The following is a 26,551-nucleotide window of genomic DNA, read 5'->3' as shown; positions in this document are numbered from 1 at the left end:
CCATGTTTCAATAGCTTGCAGTGACACATTTTTAAAATGAAAAATGGTCTTTGCCTTCATTACTTGATTTATTCAGACCTTGAAGAAGGGTTGTTTGTTTAACATGATTAATACACAAGAAAAACTAAAGGGATAGAAGTTCTTCATTCTGTCTCAACCAAGCTTCCTCAGGCATTCTCTGGGTACTGTTAATCAAGCTGGAAAATCAAGATGGAATTTGGCCTCTCCTTCAATGTTCCCCTGAGGATGAAGTTAACCCTATATCCAGAAACAGAGATTAAGTGCTCAAGGAAAGATGAAACTTTTATGACAGTTCTGTAAAACACCTCTCATGTAAGGTCCCTGATTTTTTTTCCTAAAATGTAGTAGTTTAATGGGTGTGATGTCCTGTAGCCTGAGGATTTTCTGTGGGAAATATTTTTGCCCTGTATACACCTTCTGCATSTCTCTCTGTGTATCTGCTTTCCTAGAACTGACTTGAGAACTTTGGTATTGTCTTTTTGAGCTGTTTAAGTGTAATTTGTGCATGTGTGTAGCTGATATCAAAATGTTATTGTGAGTTAACATGACTATTAATTTTTCACTCCAGAAAGTTTTCCTGGTGTGAAGTAGATGACGTGTGRTTGGTACTTTTGGTTTGGGGTCCAATCGTGCTAAATCTGTAGTTGATGGTGCCTGTCAGAATGAATGCATTCAGGTTTTGCAGCCCAGATCCATAGTGGCAAGCTGCCAGACTTCAGTGTACTTCAGTTATGCTGATTTTCCATTTGCAAAATTATTTAAATTTATCTTAATGGACATTACTGTGTGACTTGCATCCTTGCCAAGTAGATCCTGGGACCTTTCTTTGAAGGAACTTGGCCAATTACAAACTTAAATTTGTGCATTTGCTTTTTATTAAGCAATGCACAACTTTGGTTTGAAGACAATTGTGATTTTCTGGTTTCTGAGCTGTAATAAGCTTGCTAAATGTAAAGCTTGCTTGTGTCTCATTGATAGAGTTATTTTGAGAATGCAGTGAGAATACAGTTTGGCTTGGGCTTCCATAATGCTTTTGATTACATAAAAACTCTGCTTAAATTGACAGGAAACAGGATTTTATATTTGGCTTTTCTTCAGTAGTTACTCTCAAGAGAATGAAGTTGAGATCATGGTTAAAGAAAGCAGCTGTTGCGGAAAATCTTTATTACAATGAATATGTTTTTTTCCAGAGTTAAATAAATGTAATTTAGATCATTAACATTCATTTGGGGGGGGCAGCGTGTTGTAGCTGGGTTGTTCAAGAAGATTGATTTTTCAATTAGAACTGGTAACTATTAAAGCTTATGAAGCTATTTTTGTAAGTCTGTTAAATCTTGAGTGATGTCCTTAATAGTGTTCCGCACTTTGAAATCATACAGTKTAGTAAATAAAAGGTGTGCTGCAAGTTAGATTATCAGGTTTTCATTTAATACTCAGATCTCTAATTCTGATGGGGGTTTTTAAAGGAAAAAAGGGTAAAAACAGTGTGGCTATATTTATAAGGTTTACCTTGGCCCATCTCATGACTTCAGTGACTCATAGCTTTTGGGGAAAGGAGGAAGATCCCTGGGCACTCTGAGACTGCCTGCCTCTCTGGCACTGCATATTTGCACCTGCAGCTTGACATGGGGGCTTGCAGTCCTGTCCCCATGGTCTGCTCTTTTCATTACAAGGTGAAAAGGGTGGTTCTGTCACCCTCATCCAGGTTTGTGTCCTCTGAGGTCGCAAGAGCATTACAGGATGTGTATATGCTGTGATGTACTGCAGTGCTGTGGATGGTGCTGGCGGTGTTCCTGGCTCTTCTCCACACATTTCTTGTTCTGCAGATGGTCTTCCTGGGTTACAGGGTGTGTTTGACCTGAACACTTAGCTATGGGTGTTTCCACACCTCTGCCACTGCTATTATTAATAATCACAGAAGATGAAACTAGCTGTCTGAAGTCAGATGTGGTGTACTCCACTTAAATATGTTAGAAAAATCAACCTGGTAGAGGACTATTTTCCCTGTTTGCAGAAACATGCAGTTTTTGCTTTAAAGAAATGGTTTTCTGAATAATTTAGTTAGCAAAGCCTGATTTTCTGCAGTTTCGTCCATTGAGGTTGCTATCTCATGTTGATTCCCTTTCTAATAAATAGAAATTGCCAGCCTTTTCATTACTTAGGGTTGAGATATATTTTTTTCTATGCTAAAACTTCTGCCTGTTTTCAAAGAAACTATAACTTGTTACTGAAGTCCCATCTGCTTGCTATAGCTGGATAAAATTTACTGCTGGATTCAGAAGTGATCAGAAAGGGAGTGTTATATCAGAAAGGGAATGTGTTATATCACTTGACATTGCATCTCAAGGTTGGAATCCTTTCCCTGTCACTATGTAAGAGGCAGAAGATAGTCTTTCTGATTCCTGCTTAATTTCCAATTGCTGCCTATTTTTTTAGACCTTTTCTCTTGCACCCCAAGAGTTTGTTATATTGCGGTTTTAAAGAAATGCCTTAAATATCCAYAGCTCCACAGCTGTGGAGTGAAGGCAGTGTACGAGCAGGGCCTTCAATTTTAAGGGCAAGAGAGTACTTTCCTGCAGAGGGATCTAAATATTACTGCTGCTTTTGTTTTATTTTTTGCAAGGTTGGGTATTCCAGGATATTTTTCTCCCGTTACTGGGACTTTCATTGCAATGGATGCACTCACGTCTTCTGGGTACTTGTTTCAGGGGAGCAGTTGAGTGAAAGTCTGAGCTAATGTTTGCAGTTTAGTAATTGGATCTTCTAGCCATTAAAGACAGTGTGTCCTCAAGTATTTAAACATATAAATGTTCACAGTCTGAAAACATAAAGTTTTGCTCTTCCTTCTGTCCAGTAGCGTTGATCCAAAATGTGTCAGCCTGTAGTCTCTGGTACTGAATTTTAACAGGAACTGTTCCTAGTGTTTTCTGAGAACACCTGTCTTAAAGGTTTTTCTCTTGGCTTATTGCAGTCACKGGCAAAACTGTGGTTCAGGAATATTTCCTATATCAGGCAGATGCAGGCATTGTCAAGACATGAGCTGGCTCCCCTTTGAACCTGTCAGTCTAGAAAATTGTGTGAATGTTGTGACATTGATCTAAACTGAAGCATCTTTAACAATGCTTTGAACAAGTGGATTTTTTTTGGTTTTAATACTAAGGGATGAAAAAGAGTTAAGGCTTTGTACCAATTTGTTGGGTTTTGTCACTCTGTACRAAGTGTTAATGTCTTTTTTTTTAGTCACCACCCTAAAGTCCTCTTGGACTCAGTACTGAAACCAGCTTTTAAAGATATAAAGGCTCAAAGCTGTCTGTTCATTCAAAGGCAAAGCAGTCTGTACATTTGAAAATGTAATTTTTATTGCTTCTTCACTCCAGTGGTACATGGATTTAGGCAGTTACTGCCCTGCATTTTGTTCTCTGTACCTGGTGATGCACCACGTTTTACCATGTGCCATTCTGCCTTTAGAGTCCTGGTCTCAAACCTCAGAGCTAAGCTGAAGAAAATCATCTCTTTGTCTGAAGTGATGGCCCCAGTTKTCAGACTTTGCGGTGTTGGCTTGTCTTTCATCTTCATTGTTCTGTTAATATTTCCTCTTCTGTTAATATTTGAGAAGTGGCTGCAGCGTGAGCTTGAGCTACCTGCAGATGAGAAAGCTGTCAAATATTAAATTATAGGAAAGGACAGCTCAACTTGTCRTCCTGTTGCTGTTGGTGAAGAATGTTAAAGGATCAGTGCAAAGAAGATTTAGGATCAGGTCTGTTTTCCTCAGTGACTTGAGATGATATTTAAAATTGCTCCCAAAATCACACAGGATTGGTGGAGCAGACACTACTACTGAAGTTGATGTAACCTGATGGCATGACACCACTGTAAATAAAATAAAACTTTTTAAGTACAGCCATGCAGCTGGTTGCCCCCGTGTGTGKGGGGTACTGTGAGGCCAAGCCTCACCCTCTTTGTGGCTGAATGCTGGGGAGGGGAGTCAGGTCACTTGCTGGGCTCTTTGCAGTTGGAKTGCCATGATTTTGTGGGAGGGTCTGGGCAAATTTGATTTTTTTTTTCAGGAAAAAAGGCCCTGAACAACTTAGGTGCTGGGAGGAGAAGTCTCGAAGCCTTCAGATGAGACTGAGGATAAATGTTTTGGTTTCCTTTGATGAGCAGGGAGGAAAGACCAGGTAGTTAAAAGGCWCTCCAAGCTAGTGAAGGAAGCCTCACCAGGAGCCAGTGCCTGGGGAACTGTAGCAGAGTTAGATGGTGGATTATTTTTTTTTTTTTTTTTAAATTCAGTGTCAGATTCAAGTAACCAGAGGGATGGACAATCTTTCTGCTACTGCTTTCAAATCCAGATGGTCTATGCTAATGGAAAATAGCCATGCTACTGAGGAGATGCGTGATGTGATACACTATTAGGTCAGGCAAAACAATTGACTTGATTTTTCCAAAATCATCAGAAGAGCAGTTGAGCAGAGTTGAATTGAGACATTTTGCAGTGATGCTATTTTCTAGTGCTGAGCTGAGTCACCACTTAGTAACGTTTGTGCACAGAGACAGAAGTTAATCACCCTCCAGTCCAGCTTAGCTTCAGCTGTACCAGTGCCTGGCTGTGGCTCACCCACAGTTCAACTTTCTGTGTGGCTTTCGTGCCCAGGTTCTGCCCCATGCTGGCTGAGGGCAGGAAACCCTCACCAGACAGCATTGTGTCTGGGCTGGCATGACTTTTCTCTGAAGTCTTTGATTTTGCACAGTTTGCAGCATGAGACATGCTCCTCAAAATAGGTCATCAGTTGATTAACTGGTATGCTGATTCTCAAAACCTCCTAGCTTAAGTCACAGGGTGAGTCTGAATATTAAATAACAAGCAGTGGAAAGCCAGTTAAGTCACACAGAGGACAAAACAAAGCCTCTTTTTTGGTGAATTTAGTTGCTTCAGAGAGACAAACAGCTGTGCAATCATGTGAGCAGTTGAAGAAGTCTTTGGAAAATGCATATGCATAAGAGCAGAGGGTTTTCCATGATAATCTGAGACCAGCTTCTAATTCAGCACACCTGGCATCAGACATCTCTTGTTTTCATGAACCAGTGCACTAACAAAATGTCTGCTTCTAGACGCTCTTTCCTGAAACCACAAGCCAAGCAAGGGCAGGTACGTAGCCACTTCAGGATCTTTGTGATGCTGGGCTGGCTGCTTTGCCTGTCCAGCCTGCTTGGATGCTGCTTGTAGCTGTGAGAGTAGATGTTTGGATGTTTTTAATAGACGCTGCTGTTAACAGCTCAGTGACTGCTTTATCTGCAAATCTTATGGCCCAGATAATGCTGGTAGTCAAGTAATCAWGCAGTGCATGAAAAACTAAGCTGCTCTAGGCCCCCATGAAAAGAAGTTTCAGCAAGGCACATTCCTGTGCTCCGTGGACAGGCTGGAAGGCACGCAGTCTCCCYGGATGCTCTGGGCAGGCTGTCAGTTAGGAGGGAAGGAATTAAAAGCTGCTAAGTCTTCATTTCATTAAAGAATGCAAGTTTTTTTTCCCATTGTACCCTTATCCCCTTCGATTTTTGCAATTTCTGCTGAAGTCTCCCAAAAGGAAGTGCTTTGTTGTGATAAGCTTGATACTTGCCTATGGTTTGTGTAATTTAAAAATACCATAGGCTATTTTGGGCAGTGATCCTGAAACTCTTCACTTTAATGACTACACAAAGTATTTTCTAAAAYGTTCAAGATCTTTTTGGAACCGTGTGTGGAAAGTGCGTTCTAAAATCTCACTGTCTCTATAAAAGCAGCATGCAAGATAGGTTCCCTTGCTTCTCAGTCTTGTATGTAAACAGTTACATGTGCTGAACATTAGCCTCATACCTCATTCCAGTGATTTATCAGATTGGATCACAGCTTGCAAAAATCAAGACTTGAGTGTGTGGCAGATGTTAAGTGTGTGTTGGTGGAGTATTTATTGTAGACAGCTGATGGTTTGTGTGCATGTTGGTAAGCCTGCTTTTACTTYTACGTTCTTTCGTTAACTGGCTAGCTCGTGTTAACCATAGGTGCTCCTCAGGCTGTTGTAAGATTGGGATTGTGCAATATGTCCGGGCCTGCCTGCACTTGGAAAGGTGGTTTGCACGAACTAGGGCTGTTACGTGTCTGCTTACTTCTGCTCTTTGCGGGGTGGATGTCAACAATCCTGTTCCTTGCATTGGCAGGCACCTACAGCGCTCAAATCGAATGAGGTGGTAGGAAAACATCTGTTCAGAGAAGGGAGAAGGCGTGTATGACAGCTGCAAGGCATTCACCACTGCCTTCCCTCCTGCCCGCTCACTGTGCCCTCACATGAAATGGTAGAACTGTTGCTGCTGTTGCATAATAAATCAGCAGCTGAGAAGGATTTTCATGCCTTGGGTTTTATTTTAAAGCCACTAGGCTTCTTTCTTTGGTCACCCCCCCCCGCAGAATAAAGAACTGGCAGGGCTCATGAGATGCTGGAGCAGGAGTAGGAGTGAGTGGCTGGCAGAGGAGTCAGATTAGTCTGAGTTGGAAGGATGATTGAGTCCAACTCTTAAGTGAATGTCCTATGTGGGGATCACACCCACAACTCGCGTCATTAGGAGGAAGGCTGGAGGGAGCCAGGGKTTGTTAAGCCAGCCTGGCTACCAGAAGAAATGTCTGTGGAACTGTGCTTTGGATATATTTTAACAGAACAGTTTCCCACACAGCTTTGCACAGCTGCTGTTGTGAAACCAGTCAAGTCAGCTATCATCCATACAGTTCAAATCCTGGTGCAGTCTGTTTTCAGATATATTAGGTATTAGATTTTGAGGTCTCAGGCAAGCTGGCACTGTACCCTCTACTCCAAAAGAGCAGCAMCGATCAAACCAGGTGGCTGGTGTGTGCTCTGGTGGTGTGGTGGGTTAGTGTGAGCGAGCTGGCTGATGGTGAGTGTTTGTGAAAAGCATAAATATTTGCCTAATGTTYGTAACTATTGTCAGACTGTGGTGTTCACCCGGTGAGATGTAAAGCTGTAGAGAGAGCTGGGCTGGCTGTGTTTGCTGCCTGACTTGTCCACCCTTTGGATGAGAAGGACTTGAATCCTGCTGCAGGATGACAGATACCTGCCAGAGCAGCCTGGCTTCCAGGTGCCATTGTGCTGAGCTCTTGGAGAATGTGGGTTTGGGAGGATCATGATACTCTGAAGGAGCTCTGTACATACAGACCTGGATTTTCAAGGCCTGCCTGCTGGCAGTGGTCACAGACCTTCGTTGTTGGGTTGTTTCGGTCCAGTATCTTCATCCTGCAGAACCACATCATTTGGAGGAGCTTTTGTTTAACAGTAAGCTAAATCTGTAAAAGGTTTTTGACATTACTTTCTTTCTTTCACMGACTGTTTTTTATAATGTGACAAAAACTTGATGCTGGCCTGCAGTGGGTTTTGAGCTCCTGGGCAGACCATTGCTGCAGTCGAAAGGCAGAGGAGAAGTGAGATGGGCCAAAAGCATGTGGCATCAGAATGTAGCTTTCCTGCATGTTGACCAAAACTTTTTAACAGAGAGCTCTTTGTAGATGTGGGCTTTGAAGTCTGCCACCCAAAGATAATATCTTTGAAACCTCTAGGGTCAGCAAGTTGTGGCCAGGAGCTTACTCTTTGGGACAGAAGCTGCTCTCATTTATTTTCAAATAACACCTATTTCATCGTGGCCTGGAATGTTAGCGGTACAGTTTAAAAAAGAAAAAAAAAACCCCAACCCTTCACAACTAACCACAAACCACCAAATTTGGGACTGTGGCTGAATAATCTAAGCAACTTTCTATGGTTTCCATGGTTATTCACAGTGCCTAAAGAGGTTCACCTGGAAAATGATGGAAATAATGGTATTTTTCACAAATATCTCCTATTTATAGGATATGTGGTCAGTATTAGAAACTATCATTAAAGTCTAAATAAATGTAGAAAAGTACATAAATTAATTATATAGTCTATTTTAAGTATTTGTTGCTTTAAGTAGCAGCTCTAGGGACCCAGGAGTAGAATAGCAGACATTGCTGGACGTAGATGAGATTTTACTGGCAGCGCTCTCTAGCACCTGGTATAGGAAAATGTTTTTCTCCTTACAAATGCCAAAGCTGCATACCTTTTTACTTCCATACTGTAGTTGTTAATATTATGCTAAAGCCAACAGTTCAAGTTCATTGTGGATACTTTGGATCAGGCTGATACCAAGTCCTTTCAGGTTAAAAGGACCGTTGGTCTTACTAGTTTTTTTTGGGTTTTTTGTTATAATTGTGAAGTGCATGAATTATACTTTTCTGTTATGCATTTATTTTGAAATGTTATTCCGTTTGTTTGCTGAATCAATAACTTGAAATAAGCTTCCTTATTTCCTGGACTCATGTTGGTAAAAGGTAATGTAATTTTACTACCTATAAAAAATGGAATTGCCATTCAACCTTCTATTTTGAAAGTATGTTTGCACGATGTGCGTTTTGCACACAGCATTTTTAATTTCCAGCTTTGGTGCCAACATGAGCCTGTTCTGTTTATTCCCTATAGCTGGAGCTCTGTGTTTTGGGGAGGATTTCTGTTTGCAGCAGCAGCAGTTTTAGCAGCTGTGTGCTTTCAGTCCCTGCCTCCTCTGGCATGAAATCCAGCGCTGAAGTGAGAGAGGAGCAGTGTGGGGACTGGGTTGGACTGTCCCCATTTTATGTCTTCTGCAACTGAAGAGCTGTTGTTGAGCAAGGGAAGGGCCTGTCTGCCACCCCCTTCTTGGGAGCTGGAGACAAGGAAACATGAGCTTGAGTGCTGCACAGGGAGTCATGGCAAGGAAATGATAAACTGGGAATCTTTTCAAGAGGCTTCTTCAAAATGATTTGGGGCTCTTTGAACAATCAGTCTGGTTGTGAGACTCTGTGGAGTTAGATATATATGCTAACATACATGAAACCCCATCCGCTTTATCAGAGAAGTCATGGGTGCTGGAAGAGAAAGGGTCCTGGGAGGAAAATAGTGCCTGATGGTTGGGCACCTGAAGGCATATACAACCAGTGAAGTTTGCCTGGATGACTCAAATGTGGTACTTGTGGGTTTTCAATCCCTCAGCAAACATCCACCTTCTACAACTGCTTGCTGAAATCAGAGGGTCCTCGGAGTGTTCCCATGGCCCCTCCAAAACACCGGTGAAAAGCAGCTCTGGGAGCACACCATGCCTAGCCTCAGGGAGCCCTGGCAAATGGGAGTTCAGGGAGGTGAGGTTATTCTGGGTTGGCAGCAGTGAGATCTGGGAGGGCAGGTCCCTGTTCCTGGCTGCCTGCTGATGTCCATAAATCCCTCCTGTGCTCATGGCTGGTGGGTTAAGCACAGGAGCCATATGGAGCTGCTGCCTATTTCAAGGAACGGCCTGGCCATGGACAATGCTGCCTTATGCATATAAATAAAGCTTACCTGTGTATTTTATATACTCCTTTGCTAAAACTAGATGGCAGGGAAGGTGAATACAGGTTCTTTGAAAGTCAGTGATACTGCTGACAGCAAGAAAATTATGAGCATCAATCTAGATCCCTTTCAGATTTATTCAGTACCTTTCCCCTTGTTGAATAAGGTAATTACATGCTTTTTCTATGCTTTTTGGGTTTTATCTTGGTGGACCCTCAGCTGTTGGTAGAAAAAGACTAAAATACACAAGGGATCATCTCTCATACTTAGCAAATCTGGAAAAGCTAGAAGCTGGTGAGTTTTGATGAACAAGACAGTCTGTTTCCGCTTAAATGCTGCTCAGCTGGGAGGAGAGGCCATGAGAAATTCTGGAGTTTTTCAGGAAGTCTTCCAACTGCCCTGTCTGACTTTTGCAATAGAAACCTTAGGATGGTGGGTTTTGGTGGGTTTTTGATCTCTGTTTTTTTTTGTCTTACTTTCTAGTTGGCCTGCTGCTGTGGTACTGCTGCTTGTTCCTTGTGCTGCAAATGCTGCCCCAAGATAAAACAGTCAACCAGCACCCGCTTCATGTATGCGCTTTACTTCATCCTGGTGACCATCATCTGCTGTGTCATGATGTCAACAACAGTAGCTAACGAAATGAAAACTCATGTAAGTAACAGAGATGTGGTCACCACTGCCCCTGGGAGAAAATGTGGTTCCTTCCACAGCTGCTGGTGTATAGGGGTGCTCCATCAGAAGAGGCGGATGATTTCCTCCACCCATCTATTTCCAAACSCACATGGGATGATTTTCCATGCTCAGTCTCTTGATTTTTCCATGCTTAGCCTCTTCCTGTCGCCCATTGAGTATGTTTCACAACAGGAAGAGCCAAGGCCTAGCATCCTTCCTCTCTGGTGCAGAAATCCGCTGCAGTGAACCCACCCTAGATTTGCTGTGCAGGCACTGTCACAAGAAGGAGAAGTATTAGGGAACTTGTTTTAGTAGAACAAATTAGTTCAGTCTAACCTTGATTTTGTCTCTGGCAGCTTGTTTAGTAGCCAAAGCAGCAAATTAGAAAATGTCTCTTCAAGTTTCAAGTTACGGTTTTAATTCTGCCTTCCTGGTGTGAGGGACTGCTGCAAAGCACAACACTGCAGAGCCTTTGTAAGGGGTTTTCTTCAGTGTATATTGAGTCATTGTGTTCACATGGCCTCTAACCACAGCAAATATTCTTCATCTGTAATTGTCTTTTTAATTAAAGAGCTTCAGAAGCATGAAAGAAGCTGTGGCTAAAGCTAGATTTTAAAACTCAAGTTTCTTTCACAGTCTTAATATAACTTTCATAAGCTAAATGCTCATCAGCCTGCTTGTGCTCACACACAGGTCCTGTTGTACCACACATTTGGTTTGGTAAACCACCCAAGTAGCACAAATCCTCTCTGTCGCTACAAACTGCAATAATTAAAGTCTGCTTTTAAGTAGAGGGAACAAGGTATGCATTGCTTAATTCTTAAAAATGAAGGTTCTGCACCAAAGGTGTCACTGAGCCTGCTTTGGGCCAGTGTATGTGCTGGTCCTGGAGGTTCAGAAGGCTTTTCTCAATTTGGGCATCCAGTTGTTTTGTGCTACTCTGCCAGGAGAGTGCTGTGGTTGCACAGTGAGGGCTCCTTTCTCCTTGAACCAGTTGCTGAACAAGCTGATGCCCTGGTTACATTCTGCACTTGACTTTCAGTCATCTGTGGAGCACTTCCCGCCAAAGCATCCCAGATGCAGAAGCTGGTGGCAGCTCCTCTTTCCTGCAACACAGATGAACCAGCGGGTTTGTAGCAGGCTGATCTGAGGGCTTCCATGCTCTGCTTCCCGTGACCTTTCCTTCTTCCCATTGTACCCTTTTGGTATGCTCTGTCTTAATTTTCTTTCATTTAATAGTGCTTTGAATGAGTTATCCTAATGCCACCTTCTATTCTCTGGGCTACTAGGAATTGATGACCACCCTGCAGGAGCACCCAGCACAGACATGATGCTTGCGAGCTGAGACTTAAAAACTGTTCAACATGTGCATGCTGAAATTGCTTGCCAGGAATTACTTTGACTTACTGGATGCTTAGCTTGGCAATAAAGTGAATAACCCAAGGAACTTATGTGTGTGGGAGACAAATTATGTGCTCATATCCAAATTTCATAAAGTTATTTTCCATCAGTAGTGTGGTTTTAATGCAGCTTGTATCCCTAACAAAAAATAGTCAGTCTTTATCCAACAGAAAAGTGATTCAAGAAGCCTTCAACAACATGCTTTTCAGTATTGCCAAATTTCTTTTCCAGTTCATAGTCTTGAAAGCTCGGTGTGGGAAGAAATGGCACAAAGAGTAGCTGTTAGTGTGAAGTGGAAAGATAATCACTCTCTTAGTTTAGAGCATTTGATGTCTTTGAATGGGAAATGGACCATCTGAAAGTAGGCTTTCTTTATCTGCTCTCTAATTTAATAATTATGTTCAGGGCTGTTAAAAGTTCAAAGACCTCTGAAGCTAATTCAGTACAGTTGTGATAGTCTGCACCTTGAAAATATTTATTCAGACTAACCAGTCTCAGCTTCCCAATGATGAGCTGTGTTTTGAATGTGCTGTCCACTTATTGATTCCTTTGTTTTTGGCTGGGCCATGCAACTCTCCTAGCTCCTAAAGCCAGGCTGTAAGCAAATACTTTGCATGATTTTTTGGGACCTCACCCTCTGTTTTGTTGGGTTTTTTTTTTGAGAGAAGCCAGATTTTACATTAATTTTAATTAGATCTTTTTTAAAAAATTAGTATTTAGGCAAAGAATTTAAAATTGTAGTGCAGTCCTTTACAGAGCTGTAATCTTGGCAGAGAATAATGTCTCTTTTACCAGTGTAGAGTTCAAATACTCATCCTGATCTTATATGAAAGGAATCTCTCTTTTGTCAGTGAGAGATGTGTATTTCTCTTTAGTTGTTTTGCTCTAGATTCCCAAATCTACAGTAGTAGGTCTCTGAGAGAAGAAGCAAGAGACAGTGGAGGAACAGGGACGAAGCTGATGGTTATGTCCAGGAAAGTGTTTTGGATAGTAGGATATAAATAGATTTTGCAGGGGCAACATTGTGTATCAAGGCAAAAGAGGGGGTGTTCATCAGTCAAGACACATGAGCCTGAGAAATACAGAAAAGACCAACATGAAGTTGCACAAAATGCTTTAGAGACTTGACTCTGTTCCAGAATGAAGCAAAGCCGGACCCAGCTTGAAGTGCTTCTATACCTTGATCCATATATTATTTTGTTTTTCCTGTTACGCTATTTTTAAAATAAAATGGGTACAGCTCTACTCACATACGTTCTGTTGAAGCAAAGCCTTTCATATCACAGGCTTTGAAAGGATAATTGAAAGAAGGAAAGGGAAAGAACAATGTTTTGGTTTTTTTTAAATTAAAATTTTGATCTTCATGCTCTTCCAAAATTAGTGGTTTCAGTCTGAAAATATTCATATCCTACTTAAATAATGAAAAGTAAGAGAGACGTTTTCAGGAAAACAAGCACCAGTAAAACTCAGTTTAACTGTGTGAAAGCATTTCAGTACTAAGTGGTGGACACATGTTTTGGCGAAACATATTTTCAGGCTTCAGCTTTTCCCCAGCTAGGTTTGTATCTTTGCCCTTAACTGCACTATTGTATATTACATCCCAAATATGCTACCAAAACCAAGAGTTGTCAGTGCAGGTGCTCATTGCATATTTCTGATAAAAACTTAGCCATAGATTCAAGATTACATGTGTTCTGGTCTGATTGTTTCTTGGGTTTTAATTTCTTCTCTCAGCTGCCCAGGACAAATGGTTTTACCGGGTTTTTTTTGCGCTTGCTTTCCCACCTATGCAGATTTTCTTTCACGCTTCCTCTGTTTCCATAACAGAGTTTTCCTGCCCTATTCTCCCTCCATGGATGAGGACATTCAGATGAAAGCAGGCGCCTTCATGCCTATTTCTACACACTTCTTTATTTCTGATCCCATTTGATGCTCTTTGCCATTGGAAGGAATGAGAGGGAGGTGTCTTTACAAACTGCAGGGCCTGCTGGTAGATAAAGCCAGATACTGATAGGTGAAAGGAGCAATGGGAGGAACCATAAATTCCAGAGGAATTCTACTAATTGACAAGGACTGTTACTCACCCAAGGCTGTGCTAAATCCCTGGACTTAAAGAAGAAGAGCAGAGACACAAATTAAAAAGGGGGCAGGTGGGAATGCAAATCAGATGGGGGTCTGTATTAGGCGATTCGGGAAGTCTGTACCTCTCAAGTACCTCAACCAGTGGGGAAAGAGAGGGAAATGTAGCTGGGAAATTAGGATAAAAAGGAGGCTGCTTTCTCTAGCAATTTGAGAGACCCCATGGAGATGTCCCATGGCCTCTCCCTTTATTCAGATAAAGTTACAGGATTCCTCTGTCTTCTTTTTGGACATAAACCTCTGGTGTTTGTGGATTAATTTTCCTAACACTCTTCTGCACTCACATGTTTGGGTGCTGACAGACCCCATTTGGGGGTGGCCAAACCCTGTCCGGCCAGGGCCTGGTGCAGCATGGCCCTGTTGGCTTCTTGCACTGAGATGGTTTCGTGTGCCTGCAGTGAGAGAAGAGCAAATTTGGGGCACCCTGTTTATGTAGATGTTACTCAAAGCTGTTGATCATCTCTGAGTGCATGCAGGAAAATTGCCAGCTCTGCTGTGATAGCATCATTGCTTGCGCAGCAGCTGAGGCGTTTGTGTTATGGGAGTGGATACTGAGTTTCTGCAACAAGAATGCTTTGTCCTCTACTCAGAGGGCAAAGAATTCAGCTTCTGCTGCTTTTAAAGGTATAAAAGTAGCTATTTCACTGTATCTTGGGAAATAACTAATCTGTGACTTAACAGCTGTCAAAAATACCCAGCAAATGGAAAGCTTGGTAAATCACATGGGGTGGGCAGGCTTCTCAGCAGCTGAATGTGTTTCAGAGGTATAGATTGAAAGAAAACATTAATATTTATTGTCTTTCCCTGAAGTCACATTAGACTTGATAAATTGCTGCCAGCAGTAGACCATCCTTTTGCAGAAATACGCCCTTTTTATTACATCAGTCCTATTGTACCCAGCAATGTGTTTGTGTTTAAGAGCTTGATTTTATTCTTGTTTTGTTCCTTCAGGACCAGGTCTTAAAAGGACATTTGATACACAGGACTGTTCCTGTGGCCATCATTTTTTGCTGCAACTGTGGTGAATACCACATGATCACTAAGGTCTTTGTTACTTGTGTAGGGCAAACTGAGCCCTATGTTCTTGGGAATCCATCTGTTTTCTCTCTGCCAGACCTGTAATGAAGTTAATACTTACACGAGAAAAGAATATATAGGGTCAAAAATCCCATGAAGATCTAGGTGGAAACCTATGCAGTTTCTACATAGATCTTCAATTGCAGAAGGTGCCTATTTATGGTTACCCAGAGATCTGGTTTTAATTAGCTAATCAATTAATCAAGTTCTGTGGTATTTTTGTTTTGTTTTGTTTGGTAAGTCTTGTAAGTAAAGTGAACAGATCTTGTAGAAATGTGTATCAAACAAATAGATAGTTTTTCCAGAAGTGTTTTTAGTTCAGAATTACACTGCTTTCTAACCTCTCCTGATTGATGGTTATTATATGCAAAGAATAGGAAAGCATTAATTGATAGCTCAGTCACTTTCTCTGGCATTGCGGTGGCCCCTCGGCTTGCCCTGGCATCACTGTGGTTGTTGATAGTTCTCATAATTATTCCAGTCAATCCATTTGCTCATTTCAAATGCTGGCATGTTTGCCCAGTCTGACATTTCGTTGCCTTCCAAGACCTGGGAAAAGCATCACTGATGCTTCAGACAATTTCTCAGGAGCTTTCCAAAAATGCTTGGATGCAAATTAACCACAGCTACTCATTTAATCGAGTTTCTTTACACAGTGGCTGTTCCTCTCTGATTTAGTGCTAAAAGAGTGGCTTGGAGTGGCCCAGCTTGACTCCATTCTCGTAGCACCACACAGCTGTTCTGAGCCCAGTTTTCATTTCCTCAGCTAGTTCCTGCCCACCTAGGATCAGCTCCATGTTTTAGTTAGGTTTGCTGCCCTTAGCTCAGCGACTCAGTGTTGCTTTGAGTTGCTAATGTAGCTTCACCTTTTGAGAAACTGCTTAGAGGGTTGTTGAGCTCGTGACTCTTGGATTCCTGGAAAGTGGATAGAAGTTACATACACTCCTGAGAGAGGCAGGCTTTGGGAGCCTGGTGGCTGGGAGCTGGCAGTTTAGTTGTTTATCCCTTGTTTCCTGCATCTCGGAGGGCTTTCTCCCCAGCTGGGAATGCTGCCTGATGGTTAGCACCCAGGCCCTGTTATTCTTTCATTGTCATTGCTTTGTGTAGTGACCTGCTTGCTGGATGAAGGGGTGTCTTTTGCCACAGGGGTGTCTTTTGCCACAGCTGTTGATTTGTGCATGTTGTGTCTTGCCATATGTTGTCTTCTCTCTCCTCCCGTCACCTGTACAGGTAGCAGCAGTCAGCTCCAGAGAGTTTAATAATGTGGTACAACTGGTCTTTCCAGCCTCAGCTGAAGGCTGTAAACATACAGAGAAGTCCTTTTTTCTTTGAAATGGATTGTGGTTTTCTAATTAAATTCCTGTATTTCTGTGCAGCTGAATAGCTCCCTGGCTGTGAGGGGCGGATGTCTGCACAGAGGTGCCTCACAGCAGCGGGTCCTGGCCACACAGACCTGCTTTTTTGAGCACCCAGAATCATGTTCATGTGATGAAGCTGAAACCAAAATGTGCAGCTGTTTGCTTTCCCCTCTCGGGGAAAGGCCTCAAAGGCAAATATTTAATGAGTCAAGAGAGGCAGGAATATTCCACGTTTCTGTTAATTTAAAACAAAATCAGGTCAACTGGCATAGCTCGCTTTCAGAAGCCGTGATGGAGAGGATGGTGGTTGCTGCCCCTGTGACACTTTGCTGTGCTTCTGTCTGCATTTCCATCTGGGGTAGCACCAGCCCCTGGTCTGTCTCATGTAAGCTGAATTATTGAAGCAATCAGAGTATTTTGCTGTAAAGCGTGGGAAGAAGGGAGAATTCCCCCAGGGGCGAGGGAATAAACAGTAATGGACAGGGAAGGTATGAGCCAAGAGAGCTGAAGAGAAGTGGATTTGCACCACAGAGGATCTGTAAGGAGCTGAGCGAAGGCTCTGGAAAACTTCAATCCCTTCTAGTTTAGGTTTTGTTATATCCCCTGAAACCTGAAATCCAGACCAAAGAGGTATCAAAAGTGAAAGGTATTAAATAAAGACAGTGAAAAGTCAGTGGTGCACAGACGTAGAGATGCTTGGTTATGTGTGCTTCATCTCCTTTCTAACATCTCATAATGTGTTCTGCTTTTCAGATTCCTTTCTACAAGGAGATGTGCAAGGGTATTCAGGCGGGAGAGATGTGTGAGAAGTTGGTGGGATACTCTGCAGTGTACAAAGTCTGTTTTGGAATGGCCTGTTTCTTCTTTTTGTTCTTCTTGTTCACCATCAAAATTGACAGCAGCAAAAGCTGCCGAGCATACATTCATAATGGGTGAGTGTCTTGTTTGATATATCAAATTTTCACATCTCTTTACAAGTTTGTGCCACCAACTTTCCACTTGGGTGTAGTACTAGGCAGAGAAAAACCCCCAATCAAAAAACCAAAAGAAAAAAAATCTTTACTTTGCTCCTATTGTCAGAAATAATGCAGTCAAGTAAAAACTAACTAAAGAGGTAAGTTTTTTTTTCTTTTTAGGCTTTAAATAGAGTTTTACTCTATTTACTAGAGTTGGAAATCTCTAATTCCTATTACAACTAGTTTGTTTTTTTTGTTTGTTTTTGTTTCCTCACATTCAGATTCTGGCTTATTAAACTCATAGTTCTGGCAGCAATGTGCTCAGGAGCCTTCTTCATTCCTGATCAGGACACTTTCCTCAACGGTATGTCCTTTTGTTTGCTTATCCTTCTTAGTTCTGTACTATCTTGTGAGTGGTTATAAATCCAAGAGGTTGATCAAGAGAATATTGCCATTTTTCTTCTAGTAAAGCCTTTACATGCCAGGTACCAGAAGGGAATTTGGAGCTGTTTGGGGGGAATGCTGTGTGCACAAACTGTGTGGTCTTCATGTGAATGTGCAGCAATCACCATGTTACTTTCTGACCAAGAGCAGGTCAGAGGGGTCGGTAGCAACACCAAGCAGTGCTGCCTTGCAAATTCTTTATGAAGTAAGGGACTGTAACGATGCAGAAGGAATTGTTCACTCAGGAACACAGAGCTGCGTTTTAGTTTGGCTGGTGGAGGTAGGTCTGGCATAGGGCAGCAGCCAGGCTGCACAGTGGAGAGGTGCCAGTGCTCCAGGAGGCACAGTAACCTGCTGGGCACTGGTGCTTGCTGCCTGGAAACCTGCAGTGCCAAAAAAGAATTTGGGATGTTTTTCATTTTCAGGTTGGTGTCATACAGTAAGGTAAAATTATGGTTCCTGGGCCCTGGTCTGAGTGGTCTGCTGAGGATGCTACGCCAGAAGCATTTCCACTTTTAGAAGATGTTCTTGCACTGTGCCAGCACGGTGGTACTAGCCCAGTACTGAAGTGCCAACTGGGAGGGGAGTGTCTTGTGGGAGTCTTGTGGGCTAGGAGCAGAATTCTTGGTGATACAAACATGAGTTTGTTCTCTTACGTATGCAACTGTAAGTCCTTAAGCTGTAGGGTCTGGACAGATGAAAAAGGTTAGGATCAGTAACTGTAAAGCACAGTTGTGTATGCTGCCTGCTTCCACTAAGACTTGCTTGGTTACCTTATTCCCAGCACCCATCTCCTCTAGCCAGGATCTTTAAAAGGACAAGAGGAAGGAGTTACGTGGGGAAGAGAGGAGAATGGGCAGACAGGCTATAAGCACAGTGCTCTGGGAAACAGAAGTAAAAACCACCTCAAGTAAACCACTGACATGTATAATTCAGCTTCTTGCTCTTTCTGTGTTTGGTCTTGGCTCAAGGAGTTTGATGTCCCTCTTCCAATCTCCTCTGTGAAGTCGTGGTATGGCTGGATGTGTTTGTCCTTAGGACCCATTCAGTTTGTATTAGAAAGATGTAGCAGTGCAGTGCCTTGTACTCATGAGCAGGTGCCTGTCATCTTTGCAAACGATCCTTTTCATGGTAAAACATCTGCAGGAGCTGATGTGTTGCAGAAAAGGAGAAACAGGGTTTTTTGTACTGATTCTCAACAGCAGTCTAATATAGTCTGGAGATACAACATAAAAAGCTTTCTTCCCCAAACTAGCACTTGACTTTTCACTCTAAAGCTGTATTCTGCTGACCTCTAAATTTGAAATTTGCAGATGGTTTGGGTATAGTATGTTTTTGGGTTTTTCTTTCCTCCTTCTTCCAAGAAACTTAAAGTCTTTTGTTTGTTTGGTTAGTTGGTTTTGGTTTTTTTTTTTAGAGGGAGGGATTCATTCTTCAACTGTTTTTTCTTTTTTTTTTTTTTTTTAAAATNTTTTTTTTTTTAGAGGGAGGGATTCATTCTTCAACTGTTTTTTCTTTTTTTTTTTTTTATTAAAATCTCTTGCCATGTTTCTCATGCTCAGCAGTTCATTAATCATGGAAGAGTGCAAGCAGTAGATTTATGTGTGCTGTAGTATGAAATCCACACCAGCCATGCCAATTTTCTCTGTGATTGATCCATAAACATTTTGCAGCGTACTGTGGTAGTGGGAGATCACGAGAGTCTGGCTATTTAATTATTCACTCCATTGGTGGTCTGACTTTTCCTACTCTTCCTCTCCCAAATACTCATGCTGCTTTGTGACCTACCTCTTTTTAATGTACTTTCTGTAAGATAAGTTCATCCATTTTTTTGGTTTGTTTTTTTGAAGAACAGAGTGCTTGTCAAGTGTATACTGTATGTTTAGCAAAGCAGACAAATACATTGTTGCTTCCTTTCAAGTGATGATCTTATGATAGAGAAAGAAAAAAATTAAATAATCTCTACATCAACTGCTATTGGAAGCATGCCCTGACTGTTCTGTTCTTCCACTTAACGTACACATGCTTTTTTCGAAAGGAAAGCACAATGGAAGGATATGGCTGAATTTTCCTCATGCAGTTCCTTGGTCTTTTCTTCACTGAAATCAGCTGTGCACCTGAAGTAATTTAGAGGTTATGCATTACAGCACAGGCTGTACATAGAGTTAAAATTTAAAATAGGTAGCTGTGTTTCCTCAGAGACTTCTGATGTTGCATATAAGAGATCTGTTGTCCGAAGTATCCACACAGCTACCCGAATGCAGTACATGTAGGTCAACAGTTAAGTAGTCAAATAACCTGTCTTAAAACTAGTCTGTGAATACCAAGTGTTCCTTGGGAGTGGCTTGGAACAGCATTTGTGAATAGATAAACCCCACCTTTGTTGTTTGACGGTTCTGGAATCTGGATGGGAAAAAATTGCCCCTTTTAGTACTAGGTTCCATAGCTTGCAACTTCACGGTTTAGATTCCTGTGAAATGCCTTCACACCACCTCCCTCCTCCAATCACAAATAAAGGTTTCAGTATTTTCTGTCTGAATATAGTAACCCATAGTGTCCACAAAAATTCTCTAGGTTGGGGAAACTCAGTAGCTGTCCTAAGATGATTATGTTGAAAGTGTAGCAGGTTGCAGGCTGAATTCATCAGGGAGCTAATCCCGAGCTAACTGAGCTGGCCTTACATCGGAAGTCTCCTGCTACATTTGCGGGCCTGAGATATTCAAACTGCATTAACAGCTTCATTGCAGAGACAATAAATCCATTTCATCCCAAGGGAGAGGCGACTGCAATTTGACCTATTTTCTGCCTCTCTGCCTTGCAGCCTGGCGCTACGTGGGAGCAACAGGAGGGTTCCTTTTCATTGCCATTCAGCTCATCCTGCTGGTTGAGTTTGCGCACAAGTGGAATAAAAATTGGTATGTGTTGGGCAAAGAGTTATTTGTTTTAAATTCTGGTGGGCTCCTGACCAATACTTTTGTCATAACAATGTAAAAGTGTCAGGAAGTAATTTTTGAAAGAAGACACTTGAATGTCAATATTCAGAGCTGTTCATAAGTGCTTCATCTACTTTCTCCTTCCCCAGCAGAAATACGTCCTTGTTGCTCACTTCTACTCAGCTGATATACTTGTAACCTGAATTGCTTGGCTTCCATTAAGTAGTACTGTCTTGGAAAGCAAAAATTTCTTACTTCAAGTTATTTTATATTTTATATGAAAACACATCTGCTAAGTAGAGTGGTGCAAGAGAATAAAACTGGATTTGCAAAATGTAATAGTGAAACTGTGTGCAATGTTGTAGACTGATAAATTCTGCTTTTTTTGTCAGTTTAATGCACATTATTTTTTTGTCTCAACATGAGAACTGCTAATACGTGTTCAGCTTCTTTTTTGTCATCTAAATACACAAGATTCCTTTATCAACCCAGTTATACACCACTTGGGCATTGACTTCATTTCTGGTTTAAGTAAATTTTCTATTACGTTCCTAGCCCTTTGCCTCTCATCAGTTTAAAATTTTTTAATTGTCTTCCCACATGTGCATACATGGAGGCAGGAACCCCTGCCTCCATTTCCATCTTTTCTGTCTCACATTTCTTCCTCTACAAACTCTTTCAGTTCTTTCTTGTTCTAGTTAAACACCTGCTAAGGAGTTTCAGCAAACCTTTGACTTTGCTAGATTCCTGTTTTCAGAGATGAAGAGATGAGAACTCCATTATAAAACAAATATTTTTAGTGCTAATTATTATAGCTGCTTTTTCATGTATGAAAGATTTCCAGCAGCAGCATGTAAGTTTAGCTCTCTTTACATTAGATACTTTTTAAAAAAATACTCCTGTTTCCACAAAACAACAGAAAAAAAGAAACACTAAAAAAACTTCCCATCCAAAACAGCCCACTGTATCAAAAGTCTCCTTTGGTTGCTCCTCTTAGACTCTGGTGGTCTTCACAAGGGACATTTGGAAGGGACAGAAAGATGGATCATGCTTTAGCTGAGGGAGACTGATGGTTAGACCCAAATGGAAAGGAGGTTTTTTGAGTGAAAGAGTAGTAAAACTATCAAGGAAGTACAAGGAGCAGAAGAGAGGCTGTGCTAAGCGATGTGCCTCTGCTTTCATTGTATGGAGAGCACCACTCGCTAGCCCAGCCTGGGATACTTTGGAGTGGCTGCTGAGGAAACCCCTGAAGTACTGAGCTGAGATACGCTGAAGGGGTGATCCCAGAGACTGGGAGTTCTGGGAATCCGCACTGGGCTATAGTAACAAAAACTGTTTGTGATACAGCAGAAGATAAACACTGATGCTAAGGAATGTTTCCCTCTGTTTCATGGGTAGGAACCTTGCAAGAGTCTGTGTTGGCGTAGTGACACACGCATGCTTCGGGAAAGTAAACACTGGTTTTTTGTGTTTGAGGATATGAACTATTCAGCTGTTAGAATTTTATGTTGGGAGGAAGAGAAGACAAAGATAAGATGCTTGTCTCTCTCTCCCCAGGACTGCAGGTGCAAACCATAAGCAGGTGTGGAGTGGTTTGCTTGCCTTGGTCACTCTCATGATGTACTCCATTGCTGTGGCAGCTCTGGTCCTCATGGCTCTTTTCTACACGCACTCAGAGGGCTGCATGTACAACAAGGTCCTGATCGGAGTGAACGGTGGTCTGTGCCTCTTTGTGTCCCTGGTGGCCATATCACCTTGTGTCCAGAATCGTGAGTCCACTGACTTTTTCTCCTCCTGAGTTTCTGGTGCTGCCACACTTGTGTGTCTGGAGGCATAAACCATGTCTGGGCAGAAGGTCTGGTGATAACTCAGAGCTGGTGGTGCTCTTGACCCTTTATCTACATTTTGAAGTGCTGTTGCACATTGTCAGCTTGACTGCTAAAACTACAGAGGTGTGAGAAATTTTGAGAGTGCCATCAGGCCACTTAGTGCAGAGAAGGCTCCCCTGTTGATGACTGGCACTGTCATGTGAAATTTACCTAAGTCTGGCAGCGGTAGTTGTCAAACGCACCACTGTTCTACCATTTACTTTTGACTTCTTGTGGTTTGTCTTTTGTAAAGTTTGTGCCTGGAGAAGCTGCCAGAAGTATTTCATACTTTGCATGTTGTTAGTATCTTGCATACATTGGGCCTGAAAATAGTAGTATTACTCCAACAGAATTTACAGGCAAATAAAATTATTGTGACAGCTTGTCAATAGCTTTTGAAAAGCTGCTGTGTTTGGCAAGAGCACAGAGGTGATTCTTACATGGGAATCTCTGAATGCTTTTCTAAAACAACCAACAGGAACTAAAGGATAAACGTTTTTCTCTTTACTGGACAGTGGAGCTGTATCTAAACTGTCTCAAACATTTATTAACTGCCTTAAGGAAAATATGAAGGATACTGGTGTGCTGTTCTTTAGATGATAAAAATTTCTTTTTCAGTTTGTTAAAGTGTCTACAAAAATAACTAATTTTCCTCTTTCTTTTGAAGGCCAACCCCATTCTGGTTTGCTGCAGTCAGGTGTTATCAGCTGCTACGTCATGTACCTCACTTTCTCAGCACTATCCAGCAAACCACCAGAAACTAGTAAGTTATTTAATGCTTTATGTAAATTCTTTTAGACGTTCCACATATTAAAAGCAAGAATTCAGCAAACCTGAATTAACAAAGTCAGGGATATAGAAGTGCTGGGCTTAGTCTTCATAGAAGAAACTGCAAATAGTACAAATAAATCTGTGTAGCCAAGAGACTGTGCATTTCCATGTATGTTAAATGCTTTGGTCTATGGGCACTTAACTTACCTTGAGTGAGTTGCGTCTGGTGCACCATTTCCTATTTCGTGTGAACAAGTTTCCCAAATTCTTATAGTCTATCCTTCCTGTGGCAAATAGGTGTTCTCAAAAAGGAGATTATAACATGTTTGGTCACATGATAGGAAAGGAATTGGAAGAAATGGATCTTGGATTCATCTGGAAGAAGCTGGGTGATCAGCTCCATCTGCAAGTTTACAAGGTCCAGTTAGTAGGTGCTGGCCATCAGAGTGGATACTGATATGACAGATTTTCTCCTAGAATTAGTTTGCTAGATAGCCCAGCACTGGACTCCTAATGGAGCAAAAATTTGAGTACCTCTTACATTTAATTTTGAGAGGAAACATTCTGAGAAAGGACTTGGAGTTACGTTGCAGTTGAGATGATGCTGTTCTTCAGCAGAGCTCCTGAACTCCCAGCTGCTGGCATTGCAACTAAGGAATATGGAACTCATTACAGTTTTAAGTTCTTTACATTATAAAACCAGAGCAAGACTTTACAGCACAGTTCAAACTTTCCTTTATCCAAATAAATATCAGATTCAAATGTTTGGACTGGAAGCATTCTTTTCAGTTAAAGAAGATTTTTCTAGTTTGAATTAGTAAACTAAAACACCCTTTCTTTATTACTGCTCAATTTTTAGTGTTCAATAGCTGAAACAACAATACCTAGAGGAAATAAGTCCAGGAAGGAAAAGTTTATACAGACACCTCTCAAGAAAAAAAGGGAGAGATGGGGAAAAAAAGTCTGTACGCTTGTGTAGACAAGAACATTCTAGAGTTAAGTAATAAACCAGGCACTATTTAGGTGTAAAATTTACTTACAGAACTTCAGCTGTGTTTTGAATTAATACAGAGTTGAATTTAGAAGGCATCTGAGTTACTCAAAAATCTTGACACAGTGTGCAAAGAAAAGGAATGGGAAAAAAATGATACATGGAATTAAACCATTTGCCTTGTGATACTTCATGCTTGTCACAAAGTCTTCTGCAGTTTAGTGAATGCTCTGATTCTTCTTGTATGTAATGCAAAGTGGTTATTGCATTTGTTAGAGTATACATCAAGCACACTTTCAGACCTCCTTGTCTTCGTGTGCCTGAGAAATTCTGGGTTATCATCTGCTCTCAGAAATGCTCTTTCCTCCCCTGTCTGTGTGATGAGGACTCTGCATTGCCTGTCAGCTTTCACAGTAGCATGTACTAGAGAATGTATGAGGTGCTGGCACTTACTGTGGTGTCCCAGGCCCTGTCACTCAGGTTGGCCATGAGCTTCCCTCTTGTCATCTCAGTTTGGCCATCATGTAAATTGCACATCTTGCATACAAGGCCTGAAGAAAATGCAAGTTATAAGTATTTGCAGCACTCTAGAAGAGTTGCTGATGTCTTTAGAAGGGATGGGCAAACAAAAAGTGATGTCTCTTGAATCTGTGCTAATTACAGCCTGCCTTAGCTTTTTGGTGCCAGAGTTGGTTAAAACACCTGCTAAACACTGGACGTGCCTGGCTGCAGACATGTCTCTGATGGACACAGCTGGGGGACGGAATCTGTGCATCTCTGGCCCAAGGTGTTCTGTAAAGGCTGGTCATCCTTTTTTTCACTTTCACCCCAGTGCTGTCCCTGCTGTGTGCAGATAAAGCTGTTTGTGCACCCCTGCAGGGCTGTACAAAGTCCTCTCCCACTGGGTCAGGGGACTGACTTTGAGTTTATTTTTAACCTGGATGTAGGCTTTGCTGTGTTTTTCCTCTGCCCCTACAAACAATTGTGCTGCCTTCACCACATGCATGATGCCTGCCGGAAGGAAATGCTGCCTTAAGCAGCATTGACTCAAAAAGCTCTTTATTTGCTACAAGGTGCTATAAGCTGTCATCTCTTGCTTTGGGGTGATGCTGCAGGGTACTCTATGCCTTGCCTTGACTCCAGGGAGATACTAAAAAGCCAGATGCAACTTGGAACATCAAGGACTGAGTTGGTTTCATTTCAGGGTCCAAAAAGTAGGATTTGCTTACATGAGAAGATAAAAACTTGCCTGTAAGTGTTGCATCCTTTTTTCCTTGGTCTTCTGTGTGTCAGTCTGAGAACAGGGCAGCTACCAACCACTTTTTTTCACTGTGTATGAATTTCATAGTTGTCCTCAAGGCACCCTTTGTGTCAGAGATTTTGTGGTCTGAAGTCTGTGCTATCTTGGTCTTACATGGTTTTGTAGCCTTGGGTGAAGTGTTGGCAGCCTTCCAGCTTCTTATTTCTTAGTTCACAAAAGAGGTTTTTTTTCCTTGTTTGTTTGTTGCGGTCAAACAGGAAATCTTAGTAGCCTACTAAGTTGCATTTTTGTTTTGCCTGAAACACAGAGTCTGTCAGGTGAGATTTACCCATTTTTTTCTCTTTCTAAAAGATAGATAGAAACAACTGCAATTTACCTATCTACTCTCTGATAATAAAAATATTTCAGTGAAAGCCTTCAGTCTGAAAATTACTTTAAAAAGCAATGAAATGAGCTCTGCAAAGTGTTCTTTTTGTTTGTTCTGTTTGGTGAAGTCCTGGATGAAAACAACCGGAATATCACAATCTGTGTACCTGAATTCAGTCAAGGCCTGCACAGAGATGAAAACCTGGTTACTGGCTTGGGTACTACCATTTTGTTTGGCTGCATTTTATATTCTTGGTAAGTCTGGGATTTTGCAGTTACCTCTCTGTAAGTACAGTGTTGTGGTCCAAACAGTGAAGGCTTATAGCAGACCTCGTGCAAAATCACAGAGGGATGTGGAATAGAGCTGAGTTGGAAGGTTCATATTGTGCTCAGCTTCAAAATTTTAAAAGTTTTAGCCAAAAATCTTCAGCAAGATAATGCAACTTTTGAAACAAATATATATCATTAAAATCAAATAGAACAATTCAGATCTGGAGGCAGAGGGGGAAAAAAAATCCACCTGTCCATGATCCCAAATAATCTCAGGGTTCTTTCATCTTGCATTTGTGCTTTTATAGGAAAAACCCTGTGTGGTTACGTTCACCTAAAAAAACCTATCTGAAATATTTGTAGCTTTCAGGCAGAGGCTATACTGTATTTCAGGGTCTTCAAAACAAACAAACAGTTTGGGATGGTTTAGGGCTTCTTTTGAACAAATGATGAGCATAGTATTGCCATCCTGATTTGTTATTGATCTACTCCAAAACAAATCCTTCTGACCAGGATGCTCACCTTTGATGTTCACCTTGTATTATTGCAGCTCATTGCAGTAAATTAAGATTTGTCTGGGGACAGTGAGTTGCTGGTGATGGAAAGGTGA

At 41.6% G+C, this 26,551-nt stretch overlaps 1 protein-coding gene across 1 annotated transcript in view; it reads left to right on the top strand.

Annotated features, from left to right (window-relative positions):
* Positions 1–26,551, top strand: part of SERINC5 (serine incorporator 5) — a 40,422-nt gene that overhangs the window by 2,009 nt on the left and 11,862 nt on the right. The window contains exons 2-8 of the mRNA XM_057363873.1: positions 9,918–10,085; positions 16,835–17,013; positions 17,319–17,401; positions 20,303–20,396; positions 21,972–22,183; positions 22,950–23,045; positions 25,800–25,926. Coding sequence (XP_057219856.1) covers positions 9,918–10,085; positions 16,835–17,013; positions 17,319–17,401; positions 20,303–20,396; positions 21,972–22,183; positions 22,950–23,045; positions 25,800–25,926 — 959 coding nt within the window. The remainder of the gene's footprint in view (positions 1–9,917; positions 10,086–16,834; positions 17,014–17,318; positions 17,402–20,302; positions 20,397–21,971; positions 22,184–22,949; positions 23,046–25,799; positions 25,927–26,551) is intronic.

This window comes from Malurus melanocephalus, unplaced genomic scaffold, assembly GCF_030028575.1.
Source record: "Malurus melanocephalus ecotype Western Australia unplaced genomic scaffold, MMel_1.1 scaffold_31, whole genome shotgun sequence".
NCBI classification, from domain to species: domain Eukaryota; kingdom Metazoa; phylum Chordata; class Aves; order Passeriformes; family Maluridae; genus Malurus; species Malurus melanocephalus.
The sequence above is the reverse complement of the archived record's forward strand: the minus strand, read 5'-3'. Positions and strand labels throughout refer to the sequence as shown.